The sequence below is a fragment of the Rhineura floridana genome, chromosome 8, assembly GCF_030035675.1.
Source record: "Rhineura floridana isolate rRhiFlo1 chromosome 8, rRhiFlo1.hap2, whole genome shotgun sequence".
In the NCBI taxonomy this organism is placed as follows: domain Eukaryota; kingdom Metazoa; phylum Chordata; class Lepidosauria; order Squamata; family Rhineuridae; genus Rhineura; species Rhineura floridana.
Window position 1 is genome coordinate 7,976,476 of NC_084487.1, and position 15,298 is coordinate 7,991,773.

Sequence of the window (15,298 nt, forward strand, 5' to 3'; positions counted from 1 at the left end):
ACAGATGCCCACGACTGCCTGCGCCACTTTCTGCCTGCAAAGCATGTTCTCTACCACTAAACTATGGCCTCTCCCCATAGTGTTGGAAGATAAAGTGGAAATAAAGGCACAGCTTTCTCTTATGCATGCTTTCTTCTTCCTTTGTTTTCTTTCTAAGTGATAATCTTATCTTCCCGGGTTATGTCTCATTGTTGGGCAGTTGCCTAAAATAATCAATTATCCACAATAACTGATTATGCCAACCATTTGTGTTATCAAAGGGGGAGAGGAAATCGTTTGGATTTTTAAAAAAAATCATTGGCATGTGATTCATGTAACATGCGAACTTCTGCTGAGATGATATCACCAAGGGAGCTTCGTCTCAAATGATTATCAATTTGAAATTAAGGCTAACTTCTAAACTTTTCTACTTAAAAAGGGAGGAGAGGGGAGAGAGAGAAATACCGCAAGATGTGTAGACCTCCATTTCACCTCTACTTCTAAAATGTGTTAAACTTAAAAGGGTGTACATTTCATTTTTTGGAGTCATTTTTCACCACTCAGGATTTTATTTTTTAAAAAAAGGAGGGGTGGGAGAAACTCCAACTTTCTAATAAATACCTCTGAACTAGCAGCCAACTTTCCATTCTGCTCAGTGAATGGAAGAGGTTCTAAAGAACCCCTTCATCTGCTTTGCATTTAGCTTTTGGCTGGGGGTGGGTGGGTTTGTCTGGGGTGGGGGTAGGTCTTGGTTAGGAGCCAGAGACCTTCCTTGTTAAGGAAACCGTTAACCTGCCAGATGTCAGAGAGAGGGGGGTGAGTTTGAAAAGCTCTGCTATATCCCAAAGTAATTAGATTGGGACTGAGAAGATCAAAGTCCAGGCTTTCCAAAGTTTGAAGAAGTTTAGAAATTCACCCTGGGACATGGAAACAGGGTTGACAAATTTTTGGAAATACTGGCCCTCATAATGAGACAAGGGAAGTCTAGCCAAGGCAGAGCTGGTGCTGCATATGATGATGCAACCACACTTGGAATATTGTGGACAACCTTGTTTGCCGCACCTCAAAAAAGATATTGTAGAGCTAGAAAAGGCTCAGAAAACAGCCAGCAAAATGATCAAGGGGCTGCAGGAAAGGTTACAACATTTGGGCGTTTTGGTTTAGAAAAAAAGCATGTAAGGGTGGGGGGGGCATGACAGAGGTAGCCCAAATTATAAATGATGTGGATAATACTGGAACTCGTGGACATTCAATGAAGCTGAAAGTTGGGAGATTCAGGACAGACTAAAGAAAGGACTTCTTAGTAAAACTATGGCATTCCCTCCCACAAGAGTCAGTGATGGCCCCTAACCTGGATGGCTTTAAAAGAGGATTAGCCAGATTCATGGCTGTTAGTGGCTACTAGGCACAATGGTTGTGTTCTGCCTTCATGGTCAGAAGCAGTATGCCCTGAATAGCTTTTGCTGGGAATCGAGAGAGTGCTGCCGTTGTCCTCATGTCCTGCTTGATGCTTTTAGGGAATCTGGCTGGCCACTGTGAGAACAGGAAGCTAGGCTAGATGGGCCCCCTTTGGCCTGATCCATCAGCCAGGCTCTTACTTTCTTAAGGGTGGAGATGGGGGCCACATCTGGCAGGTGGGAGCTGTAGCCAGACCACCAGAACCTGGCAGGTCAGGGATGGGGCCAGCAAAAATGTGATGCCAGGGATAGAGCAGGGCAGCACCTAGTGGGTCTGGGTGGAGCCAAGGTGGCATCAGGCAACTGGCACTCACTGCAGTGAAAATACCTCTTGGGAAGGCACCATAGGAGCAGTTCCTAGCATGGCCAGCGAGCCTCAAGCAATAAACGAGAGGCTGAGCTTGATGGCTGCAAGAGGGGACCACTTTTCTCTGTCCTGGTTCTGTTGTTGCCCCAGCCGGGGATGGGAGTGTTTTAGTTTCTGTGTCATGTGTTCCATTGCTGCAAGATCAGCAGCAACAACAGCAGTGGGGGGGGGAGTGAGAACTTCCATCTCAGTTTCTCTAGGTGCATTGGGTGCTGTTTCCCTCTTGTAGCCCCACTAGGGAAATGAAGGGGGAAAGGCTGAGGGAAGGGGTGTCATCCCACTAGGGATGTAAGAAGACATTGTTTTCCGTTCTGCCCTGTATTCATTGCATGCAGCACTGTCTCCATTCTGCTCCAGTTCATCTTCCAACAAAGGCTACGTTATCCGTCTTTCTGTCCACTGTGGCAAAATTACATAACTTATAACTTACATGATTTACATTATTCCACCCCATTCATTTCAGTGCAAAGAGAACACAATGCAAATGGGGGACAAATTACATATCATTTGCAGACTGAAAGCAATAACAACAGCAAATGATGATCATGTGCGCTAGATCGATTTCCGTTCTGGACATAGGACAAATAAAGCGTTGGTGTCTCTGACTTCCCTACCTCCCACAACCCATTTAACCATGTGAGGGGCAACCGCTACATGAGGTTCGGAAGGGGAAATTACTGAGGAATGTGGCAACTTCACTCCTTCAAGGTCTTTTCTCAGTGTGAAATATCCAACAGTGCTGCAATGAGAGAAGAGGGTCCAGGAAGAGCTGGGGGTGGGGAAGAAATTAATATTTTAATGTGAACATACCTAATGCATGCTTTCCAGAACACTATATGAACCAAAACACATAAAATCATAGAATCGTGGAGTTGGAAGGGTCTCTAAGTCCATTGAGTCCAACCCCCTGTTCAATGAAGGAATCAAACTTAAAGCATACCCAACAGGAGGCCTCTTGAAGGCCTCCTGTGTTGGAGAGACCACCATCTCCCTAGGTCATTGGTTCCATTGTCATAACCTCTCTAACAGTTAGGAAGTTTTTGCCAATGTTCAGCCGAAATCTGGCTTCCTGCAACTTGAGCCCATTATTCCGTGTCCTGCACTCTGGGATGATTGAGAAGCGATCCCGGCCCTCCTCTGTGTGACAACCTTTCATGTACTTGAAGAGTGCTATCATATCTCCCCTCAGTCTTCTCTTCTCCAGGCTAAACATGCCCAGTTATTTCAGCCTCTCCTCACAGGGCTTTGTTTCTAGTCCCTTGATCATCCTTGTTGCCCTCCTGTGAACCTGTTCCAGTTTCAACTACCCTTCAAAATTTGCCCTTTCCAAACACTATGTGAATCAAAATACGTCTATCCTTCAAAATGAGTGTTTCTCCAAATTTTGTGATGCAGTTCTCCTACCAAACAATCAGTACAAAAATGTGAATATTAGCAGAATGTGTGCATCCCAATGCATATGGCAGTAAAAATAACAAGATGTTATATTAGGGGGAATCGCTTGCAAAAATGTGTATATCAGGCAATGTGTAAGAATGTGTGTATTAGGAGGAATATGCACTGAAATCCAGGAGGGTTTTTTTAAAAAAACAACAACACACAAACTGATGCAAATATTTTGAAGAACTGAACTCAAGACTGTAAAAATTAGAAACCAAGATGGAAAGATTCACCTATCCCTAGGAAGAGCCTATGGTTAAAGCCCTTCCCCTTTCCTCATGAGAGCAAAACCTAAAATGTTGAGGCTCTGGGATAAGGATTGCGGACTGACAATCCCTGGTCTGATTGAGGATGAGCCGCTGCCTGAGCACCCATTGTCAAATGCTCAATCAGTAAATAATGTTGCAACTCTGTTAGAGTGCCTAATCCCCCGAATAAGGTACAAACCACCACTATATAACTTACAGAGAAGAGTGCTGAAGGCTTTCTCGGGCCTAGCAGGCACAGGTTGAAAGTAGAGTGAGTAGAATCACTTCAGGGCAATCATGACAGGAGAGAGCATCTTGGTCTCTGTGGAGCCTAGCGGTGGCATGAGGCCTGCGTGTGTGGCCTAGACCTACTACTCCAATGGGCTGGAATGCCTCAGACACCATGTTGCCATAACAACCACCACCAGAGGAGGCCTTCAAATTAACAAGCCCTTTGTGAGCACTGTAGCCTATTCTTTTCAGTACTCTCTGGAAAAGATGCTCCTCAGAGCTGGAAGAATGACCTTCTTTAGCAGACAATACCAAGGCCAGCTCATTCATACACCACTTCACATGTACTGGGACCAACTATCTGGCTAAACTCTGTCTTGTGCTTCCTTCCCCTAAAAACAGGTCCTGAACTGTGTGAACCCCGATAACGTGAACAGCCCTGAGATCCCAGTGAAGATCCTGAACTGTGACACCATCACACAGGTGAAGGAGAAGATTCTGGATGCCATTTTCAAGAATGTGCCGTGCTCCCATCGGCCGAAAGCCCCCGACATGGATCTAGGTGCGTGAATCTCTTGTTGGATCTATGGAGCAAAAAAATGTTTCTTTGAAACACTGCTATAGCAGAAAAAACTAACATTTAATGTGAGACTGGCTAAAGGAATAACAAAGGCTATAAATGTCTATGCTGTTTGGAACATTGTTGTTGTTATGTGCCATCAAGTCAATTATGACTTATGGCAACTCTATGAATCAGTGACCTCCAATAGCATCTGTCATGGACCACCCTGTTCAGATCTTGTAAGTTCAAGTCTGTGGCTTCCTTTAGGGAATCAATCCATCTCTTCTTTGGTCTTCCTTTTTTTCTACTCCCTTCTGTTTTTCCCAGCATTATTGTCTTGTCTAGTGAATCATGTCTTCTCATTGTGTGTCCAAAGTATGATAACCTCAGTTTCATCATTTTAGCTTCTAGTGACAGTTCTGGTTTAATTTGTTCTAACACCCAATTATAATTATTGTAAATTATTTGCCAAGAATAGCACACACAAAAAAAATCTCAAGCATAAATCAGCAAAGAGGCATCAAATGTGTCTCCAAACCTAATGTGAGTCTGGAAAAGGCATGGTTGAGCAAAAGGCCGGTCAGGAGCTGGTTGCTGGGGAAGGGAGAGGAGAGGACAGGTTTATAGTTGGACATCTAAGCCTTAATCAGGCTGCGTTGGCTCTTGTCAATTGATGGTTTCAACACAGCTTCCGCACCAAAGAGCTAGATCCATTAAAGCCTTTAGCCTTTTCCAACCATTGAACGAGGGATGAGGGAATAAACTCAGTCTAGTCGGGATTTGAAGGCAAACCTGCCAAATTCGCACTTCCTGAAACAATGTGAACTGTCATCTTTCAACATTCACGCTTTTCCGAATTTTGCAGTGCAGTTCTTCAGTCAAGAAATACATACAAAAATGGATATATGAGTGAAAACAGCATACAAAAATGCCTTATAATGGTGGAAATTGCTTTGCAAAAAAATGCATACAAGGCAAAATTGCATACAAAAATGTAGGAGAAATGTGCATGAAAATTCTGATTAATTTGCATGACTTACAGAATCATATAGTTGGAAAGAGTATCTAAAGCCATTGTGTCCAACCCCCAGCTCAATGCAGGAATCAAAGTTAAAGCATCCTCGGCAGGTGCCTGTCCAGCTGCCTCTTGAATGTCTCCAGTGTTGCAGAGCCCACCACCTACTTAAGTCATTGGTTCCATTGTCGTACTGCTCTAACAGTTAGGAAGTTTTTCCTGATGTTCAGCTGAAATCTGGCTTCCTGTAACTTGAGCCTGTTATTCCATGTTCTGCACTCTGGGATGATCGAGAAGAGATCCTGGCCCTCCACTGTGTGGCAGCCTTTCAAATACTTGAAGAGTGCTATCATATCTTCCTTAGGTCTTCTTAAGGCTAAACATGCCCAGTTCTTTCAGTCTCTCCTCATAGGGCTTTGTTTCCAGTCCCCTGATCATCCTTGTTGCCCTCCTCTGAAACTGTTCTAGTTTGTTTGCATCCTTCTTAAAATGCGGTGTCCAGAACTGGACACAGTACTCAAGATGAGGCCTAACCAGTGCTGAACAGAGGGGAACTAGTACTTCAAGCGATTTGGAAACTATACATCTGTTAAGGCAGCCTAAAACAGCATTTGCTTTTTTTGCAGCCACATTGCACTGTTGGCTGATATTCAACTTGCAATCAACAATCCCAAGAACCTTTTTTACATGTAGTACTGCTGAGCCCAGTATCCCCCATCTTCTAACTGTGCATTTGATCTCTTTTTCCTACATGTAGAACTTTGCAGCTCTTCCTGTTTTATTTTGTTGTTTTCAGCCCAATGCACCAGCCTATCAAGATCCCTTTGAATTTTGTTTCTGACTTCCAGGGTATTTGCTATCCCTCCCAATTTTGTATCATCCGCAGATCTGATAAGCATTCCCTGCACCTCCTCATCCAAATCATTAATGCAAATGTTAAAGAGCACTGGGCCCAGGACTGAGCCCTGCAGTACCCCACTCATTACCTACCCTCAGTTAGAGAAGGAACCATTGAGAAGCACTCTTTGAGTATGATTCTGTAGCCAACTGTGAACAGACCCTGTGTGTCATCATTATGGATTCATGCGCTGCACCACTGCACAAGCCATCTGGTGCTCAGGATTTTGTTCAAACAAGCCCTCATTTTGTCTGAAGCTCATTGGATTTCCCTTTTCCTGGCAACCATCTATGGTTTTCTCCCTTAAATATGTAATGCCACATAGGCCCTAAAGATACACTATCTCCTGAATGAAATATAAAGAGTTCACAGCAGCTATCTCCTGAGTTTGCATTTACCACCCTTTCTGACTGGAAGGCATGATAAAGATGATGGGATTCCCCACCACCACCACTCTAACCCCCTCCCTCCTTCCAGAAGGTGGAAATGTAATAAATTAGGATCAGAGCCTATGGCTCCATCTGTACTGTACATTTAAAGCGGTATCATAACCACTTTAAATAGCCATGGCTTCCTCCAAAGAATCCTGGGAGCTGTAGTTTCTTAAGTCACTCTGGGAATTGCAGCTGTCTGGGGAGAATAGGGGGTCTCCTAACAACTCTCAGCACCCTTCACAAACAGCACTCCTGGGGATTCCTTGGGGAAAGCCATGACGGTTCAAAGTGGTTATGATACTATGTATAGCCAGTGGAGGCTGGTTCATTATAACAAGTGGGGCACTGTGATGCCCCTATAATGTTGTACAATATTTATGGTAAGTGTCAGTTTTGTAGAATAAATATGGTAAGTTGAGTGAGTTGGGAGCGGGGAGTGCATGTGTTGGAATGTTGAGGAATGCTGTGTTGTGATTGACTGAGCATCTGGGCGGCTGAAGGAATATATGTGAGAATGTCAGTTGGTTGAGAGTCTGCTGGAGTCAGTTGAACGGAGAGTTGAAGAGAGACAGTTGAAGAGGGTGGATGTGTTTTTAGTCGGGTAGTGAGGCAGGTTTTAGGGCTAACGTATATGAAGTAAAAGTAACCAAGAAGTTGAAGTACGTTTATATGTAACCACAAGCATGACAACTGAATTTAATCTTGTTTATCCCCTGTGTTATTCAATGAATCTGGTTTTAACAACACGCCTGATCCTTGGCTGGATACATACAGTTGAGAAGGGTGGGCAGAGCAAATATCAGAGAGGAAACAGTATTGATGGTGGCAGCGGTGAATGATTAGTGTAACAGCAGCAGGTATCCAAGGCAACCCAGGGCTGCAGACTTTAAAGACAGAAGGTTACAGAGGGGTTGAGGCCTGAAAGTGTATCTAGACATAATAGCAGTCTCCTCAAGGTGGAGACTAAGGCAAAGTCTCAGGGCAGCACTGCGTTACAGTATGTCAGGTAGTGGTGCCTAGTGGTGGGATCGGGAGAGATCTGTGCTGGGACCAGTGTGAGAGAAGTGGTCGGCCAGGTGGTGGTCTGACAGGCTCTGCTGCACCCAGCTCAGTCAGCCAGCCCCTGTCTGCCTAATTCTTTACTTACAGACAGTCTAGGGTGTGGTACTGGCTGTCAGCTTCCACCTCCTTAGTCTCAGGGTTGCCCTTGGAGAACTCACCAGGGAGGAGAATGGGGAGAAAAGCAGAATGAGTTGCCTCTGCCTGTGATTGGCTCTGGCTCCACTTACTGTTGGGCTCCCTGCCTTCCGCCCCATTAGTCCCAGTGGGCAACAGCCACCGCTGTGTAGAGTGAAGAGGGGACTTGTGTCTCCTTTATGCAGGAGCCATCAGATTTTGCTGATTCACAAGCAATGGGACGGGAAGCAAATGTGGTGGACAGAGCTGGCAGTTTTCATTTAGGATCCTTCCGGATGACCATTTTTATTGAATATTCATCCTTATTTGTTTGCAGCGAGAGTAGGCAATGCTGGCTGTTTAATGAGCATTCATTCTGATTTGTTTGTGGAGAGGTTAGATGACACTGCATCAAAGCAAGCATTATTCCACACTTTCCAGTGCATCTTCCCACTCACTTTCCTTATTGCAAAAACATTTGCAGAGGCGGATTTGTTGCGCAAGATCACTCAATTGCCTACAATTGTGCAACCTACATTTGCAGGAATGTGATTCCTACCCAAAAATGGCAACAGTCTGGAAGTGGCCGTAGTGCTGTAAATGAAAACAAATGGCCTTGGGCCCCCTTTATTTCCTGGATGTTACCTTCCCCTCTTACCTTTTAAGCACCCTCAGTATCCAAGGTGCTACATGCAAACACATGTAATGAAGACCCAAACTTAAAAAAAAAAAAGTAGCCTCAGGTAAGGGTGCCAGTTTTAACTGAGACATGGCAAGGGGGAAGTAGAACTTAACTCTTTCCTAAGTAGTCATTTTCTGCTCAAAATCACCACCCCTGTTGCCCCTCCTCTTCAGGTTCAGTTCTGGTCTGCTTAGCAGTGCTTGGTCAGTCGGTCAGCAGCTTGCCCCAGAAGAGAGAGATGGGATGAGGTTTAGGGGCTCTCCATAGCTGCTCTGCCCCCTTCCAGGCAAAGCTGTGTGTCCTCACACTTTGGTTCTGTTCAGCATGGATTCTCCTCTTCCTTTCAGCAGTAGATCTTCCACAGCAGGTTGCAAAGTGGATAGCAGAAGCCAAGCATCAGTTTTGCAAATGCATTTTAATTATGCAATAAGGGAGTTGCTAGGACCAAAACAAATTGGCAGCCCTTTTCACATTTCTGCATGAGAAGCATAAGCAGAGACTGTGGCTGATGTTCTCATGTTCCCTTTAAAAAACGGTGATGTTAGGTATCGGAGCTTTCTGAGAGCAACCCAGATCCGGGTTGGGTTTTGCTGTGGTCGTTCAGTAGTTAGAGGGAGGCATTTTGCATTGGCTTAGAACAGCGGTGGGAAGCCTTCTTCACCACAAGGGCAACCTTCTGGGGGCCACATGCTAGTGGTGGGTAGGGCCAGAGGCAGAAGTGGGTGGAACAACACATGTAGATTTTACCTTTATATAGTTGACTGCTTTCTGTACACACTCACACACCCCTCTTGGTCCTCCATCGAGGCATGCAGGAGATGTGTTCAGAGTTCACAGACCCATTCCAGCCAGGCAAGAGCACTCCAGGAGGATGTGGAACAGGGCCAATGGGGGCTGTGGCCTGGGGACAATCCCAAGGGCCTGATAGAGGCACTGAGGGCCACATTTGTCCCCTGGGCCTGCGGTTTCCTACACCTGTCTTAGAGGCACTCTAGATTTCCCCCCCCTTTTTTTAATGTAGGGATCAGATGAAGCGTTGGGGAGACCCATGTTTGCCACCTGAGAGCCAGCAATAAGCAACCCCCACAGCAGCCGCCACTTCATCCTCCCAAATGGTTTTCTGTGGCAGGGAAAGTCACCTGTGGTTCTTTCTCCCTGCAGAGTGGCGGCAGGCGAGTGGGGCCAGGATGATTCTTCAAGATGAGGACCTCACGACCAAGATCGAGAACGACTGGAAGAGGCTTAATACCCTCGCCCACTATCAGGCAAGCAATTGGCTTATTCATTTTGCTCAGACTTGATGGTGAAATTTTACTCTGGAATTTTGCTGTTCTGACCCACTTGAAGTCAGGGGGCCGGGGTCCCGTTGTCTCTTGGAGTGGCAATTATTTTTAGAGATGTCAGTGAAACAACATGTGATCTGAGAGCGATGTCCCAGAATCTCAATGCACACTTACGGTGCAATCCTGTATGCATCCTCAGATACAAGCCCCATCAAGTTCAGCAGGACTTAACTCCCTGACACATGTGTATAGGATTGCAGCCTTAGTGGGGAGTAAATCCCACTGAGCTCACTAGGGCTGGCTTCTGAGCAGATACCTAAGGAGACACATCTGTTGATATTTCAATCCCCTCTTTGGCCAGGCCCCTTAGAGAATGTTTTAGTCTGAAGTGCCTCCTTTGTTCCACAGTTCTACAAAATTTTAGCCTGGCTTTGATCTCATTTACGTTCAAGGTTCTAGTTTTGGTGTACAAAGCCTTATACAGCTCGGGACCAGGATACCTGAAAGTCCGTCTTACCCCTTATATACCCAGTCGATCACTGCGCTCTGCAGGTGAGGGCCTCCTGCAGATACCATCTTATCAGGAGGTTCGTTCTGCACAATATAGGAAATGGACCTTTAGTGTGGCAGCACCTACCCTGTGGAATTCCCTCCCCTTAAATATTAGGCAGGCACCATCTCTGTTATATTTTCGGCACCTTTGAAGACTTTCCTCTTTCAACAAGCCTTTTAGGTTGAGACCTATCCCAGTCTGCGTCTGTGTTAGAATTGCTTAATATGTTTTTTAATAATGTTTTTAACCCTTTTTTAAAGTTGTTTTTTTAAAAATGTTTTTAACGCTGTTTTGTTTTAATGTATTTTAAGATCTGTTTTTATGATGTTTTAAAGTGTTTTTAGCGCTTTGTTTGCTGCCCTGGGCTCCTGCTGGGAGGAAGGGCGGGATACAAATTAAATAATAAATAAATAAATTTATTGCTGAGGTTTTGGTGGGAGGGAGTTTTTTGCTTGCTTGTTTTTGCTTCAAGTAATTATGCAAAGAATTTTGTTCATTCCATATTCTGCTCTGGAATCTTCTGATGAAGGATGGCTAAAAATAATTTAAACAGTCTTCTCCCCGATGTACTAGTTTACTAGATGCAGGGAGGTGTTTAAAAAAAAGTTACAATGAAGCTGGCCAGAGAAATAACAAGTCACTCTATTTCCACTCACCAACTGGACCCTTCTGCATGTGCCTCTTTCCGTCTGCCTCATCAGGTCTCCCCATCACTTGGTGACATTCAATCAGAAATATCCAGAATGGGAAAGAAAACCATTCCCCATCTCCCTTCTTTTATCCAGCTTCCCCCCCCCCAATGCCTTTGCCTGTCCTTTGATGGCATTGGATGAAATGTCAGGCCACAGATTAGAAACAGATTGGTAGCGGAGATGAGATAATGAGGAGGACAGGAGTTAATTCCACTCAGACAGAGGAAGGAGATTGATGATTTCTGTCCTGAAGGGAAATTCCACTGTTCCCCAGAGAGTCCTGCATGTTAGCAGTGCAAGGTGGAGGGGGTTAGGTTAGGCCAGGGAGGGGTATCGTGAAGGGTATTGTGCCTTCATTCTCAACAATGGCAGATGGAAGCAAGTCAGTCACCTACGTGGAATTCAGAAAAGGGCAATCAGAATGATCGTGGGGATGGAGCGACTCTCCTATGAGCAAAAGTTGCAGCATTGAGAGCTTTTTTCGATTAGAGAAAAGGCAAGTCAAAGCTGACGTGACAGAAGTGTATACATTTATGCCTGGCATGGAGAAAGTGGATAGAGAAGAGTTTTTCTCCCTCTTGCATAACTCTAGAACTCATGGACATCCAATGAAGCCAAATGTTGGAAGATTCAGGATAGACAAAAGTAATGAGTTCTTTACTCAGCGCATAGTTAAACTATGGAATTCACTCCCATGAGAGGCAGTGATGGCCACCAACTTGGATGGCTTTAAAAGAGGACTAGACAGATTCATGGGGATAAGGCTACCAATGGCTACTTGCCATGATGTCCATGCTCTACCTCCATAGTCAGAGGCAGTATGCTTCCGAATACCTGTTGCTGGAAACCGAAGGAGGAGAGAGTGCTCTTGCCCTCCGGTCCAGCTTGTGGGCTTTCCATGGGCATCTGGTTGGCTGCTGTGAGAACAGGACGTTGGACTAGATGGACCATTGGCCTGATCCAGCATGGCTCTTCTTATGCTCTTTTGAATCATTGCAGTGCTTTTCTGTGTCAATGTAAACTAAGCACTGAATAAAGAAAACACACTCACACAGGCCCCACCCTCAACTAGGGTTGGAAGGGTCTGTAAATGTTGGTTCTCTGTTTCTCATTTTCCCAATCTTAAAATCAGTTCTTCACATTTCTGCAGCAATTTGCAATTGTTTTGTTTCTTTAAAAAAATCTGCATGAAAATTCTTCAATATTTCAGTGCAAATTTCTCCTAAGAAACACATTTTTGTATGCAGATTTGATTAATGTACACACTTTTGAAAGCCATTTCTCCTCATGTAATGCATTTTTGTATGTTATTTTCAGTAATATATTCATTTTTATGCACACTTCCCCCTATGCTTTGTAAACATTGTTTGGTTGGAGACCTGTATCGTAAAATTAGGATAAGTGCAAATTTTGAAGGATGGCTGGGTTAGGGTTCTCATATTATTTTGGAAAGTGCTAATTTGATAGATCTGGCTTTAAATGAGAGCTGAATCTAATTTCTCCCCTATCCCTACCCTCAGGTTTCCAAACTCACATCCGCACCTTACATTTAAAGCACTATTACACCACTTTAAACAGTCATGGCTTCCCCCTAAAGAAATCTTGGGAACTGTAGTTTGTTAAGGGTGCTGAGAGTTATTAGGAGACCCCATACAGAGTTATAATTATCAGAGTGGTTTATCAATCAATCCCTCTTCCCAGAGAACTCTGGAGTCTGTAGCTGTGTGAGGGGAATAGGTAGGAAGAGGAGGGTGGAAGGCCAAGGAAGAGAGTGTTGCAGTGCTCAGCGCTAGAAATTGAGAGGGAACAAGATCTTTAGTTGCATCAAAAAAGGAAGAGGGAGGTAGATTTTATAGATATTGCAACAATGAATGCCACAGCATTTAGCAGTTCCCTTATCATTTGGAGAGGTAGAAAACCAAGAGAAGAACTAAAGATAATAGTGAGGCTATGAAAAATTAAATGCACCAAACTGTCTTTTGAATGGGAAGGGCCACAGCTTAGTGGCAGAGCATCTGCCTTATATGCAGAAGGTCCCAGGTTCAGTGGAATGTCCCTGAGATACTGGAGAGCCACTGCCAGTCAGTGTGGACAATACAGAGCTAGGTGGATTCGATTCAGTATAAAGCAGCGGTAGAGCATCTGCCTTGCATGCAGAAGGTCCCAGGTTCAATCCCCAATGGCATCACCAGGTAGGGCTGAGAAAGACTGGAGCCTCTGCCAGTCAATGTCAACAGTACTGAGCTAGATGGATCTGTTGTCTGACTTGGTATAAGGCAGCTGCCTATGCCTTTCTCAAGCTGTAGTCTTGCTTTTATGTAGTTGGGAATGGGATAGACAACTGAAATTTATACGCCTATTGGACTGTGGGCCTGTACTGTCCAGCTTTGAATGTAGAACACACAGAATTCCCAGATCTTTCAAGACTTTCCTCTTCTCCCAGGCAGTTTAGCATGTTTTTAAATTGTTTTTTTTTAAGTGTTTTTAAATTTGTATATTTGTATATTTGTTTTTAATGTTTTTAATTGTTGTAAACCGCCCAGAGAGCTTCAGCTATGGGGCGGTATACAAATGTAATAAATCATCATCATCATCATCTTTTGTTTCAAAGAATGAGAGCAAATGAGCTGGACCTTTCTCTTTGAAACACACTTAAGAATATACCCTTAAGCGCATGTACCATGGCGCACCAGGCAGTAGATATATATATATATATATATACCGCCCTTCTTCCCAGTAGGACACAATCCATGTAGTTTGGCCCTAATTGATCAATGGGACCCTGGATTGTAGTGAACTAAGTCCTACCCAGAGTAGATCCATTGAAATTAATGAACCTAAGTTAACCATGCCCATTAATGTCAATGGGTCTACTCTGATTAGGACTTTGAATACCACCCCCTGGTTGCGAATAGCCATGTCTGCAGCTGCCTCAGGATCACTCATGATACCTCCTGCAATATAGTTCTCAGGTAGGTTAAGAGGCTGGAGCAGAAGGACCTACTTAGATCCTTTCCAAATCTGTCCTTCTACCATTATGACTGAGATTGTAAAGGGATGGGATTGCACCAGGCAGACAAACCTGTCCTGAAGACCTAAGTGGTCTTACAGCAGGCCACGGGGGCCACTGTCAGATCTGGTCCTTACTACCACCCATTGGGTAGCTTCCAGCGTCTCTGTGGAACACGCTGCTGACCCTCCCCCATTCATGTGAGGATGAGAAGACTAGCCCACAGATGTTAAAAGCCGGGCTCCAAGAAGAGCTGGTTAATTAGCATCTCAGAGAAGCTTTGAAGATGAAGGCACTCTGTGTTAAGTGCTAATTATTGTTATTGCTGATAGAAGAGCTGGCGGCTCTTCCACAGGTCCTCCCCCTCTCCCTTTCTTCTCTTCCGAATTACGTACTCATCAAAGATGTTCCCGACACAGCAAAGTGTTCTTTATCGTTTCCCTGGCTTTTGGAAGAGAGGCTCTGAGAGGGCATCAATCAGGAGTTGGGAAGCTTCCCATCTTTGGAGAGCTTTCTGTTCTTCTGGACGTGTTTGGAGTGGCTTCTTGTGGGCCACAGTCCCAGAGGCTGCCCGCATAAAGCCTTTCGTAAAGGTGCAGAATAATCCCAGGTCGGCCCCAGATGTGCCCGGAACAAGGCTGCCATTCTCCTCCTCACGTTGGTGCGGCAGCAGATGGTGCGATGGGGTTGTACCCCATACCTGGCCTCCCTTCAGCCAAGTCATTGGTGCATACGGGACAGGGAGGGGCAAGGTCGGCATTTTACCAACGCACTGGCAGGAGTACCAGATTGGGTCCAGTGGTACATTTGCACCATGCTGCCCCCACTTCTGCCTTGGCCCCAGCAAGTTGTCAAAGCAGGGTGATGCAAACGCTGCAGTTGTTTCTGTCGGCATCACTCTATAAATGTTGCAATCCATTGCCCCCATATTTGTGCTATGGATTCCATGGGAATCCAGAGGGGACTGGAAAATGTGAAACTGCCTCCTGCTGTCCCCCACAAGCAGATTTCATTTCCAACATCCCGAGGCAACCCACAACCCATTGTATGGTTGCTTACCTCACTCCCCCTAATATCACCAGAAGGTCCATTGCTTTTCCTCCCGAGGATCCTTCTGCCACCAGGCTGTCCTGCTGACAAATGGCTGTTTCCCTGTTTAGGTGCCAGATGGATCCGTGGTGGCCCTAGTGTCCAAGCAAGTCACAGCCTACAATGCTGTCAACAATTCCACCGTCTCCAGGACCTCTGCTAGCAAATATGGTAAGAACCTG

The 15,298-nt window shown here is 45.0% G+C and overlaps 1 protein-coding gene across 8 annotated transcripts in view; it reads left to right on the forward strand.

Moving 5' to 3' along the window:
• The window catches only part of PLXNA4 (plexin A4), a 748,486-nt gene that overhangs the window by 679,578 nt on the left and 53,610 nt on the right, over window positions 1–15,298 (forward strand). For all 8 annotated transcript variants that reach the window (XM_061638090.1, XM_061638091.1, XM_061638093.1 and 5 more), the window contains 3 exons: window positions 4,125–4,284; window positions 9,651–9,754; window positions 15,188–15,287. In XM_061638090.1, coding sequence (XP_061494074.1) covers window positions 4,125–4,284; window positions 9,651–9,754; window positions 15,188–15,287 — 364 coding nt within the window. The remainder of the gene's footprint in view (window positions 1–4,124; window positions 4,285–9,650; window positions 9,755–15,187; window positions 15,288–15,298) is intronic.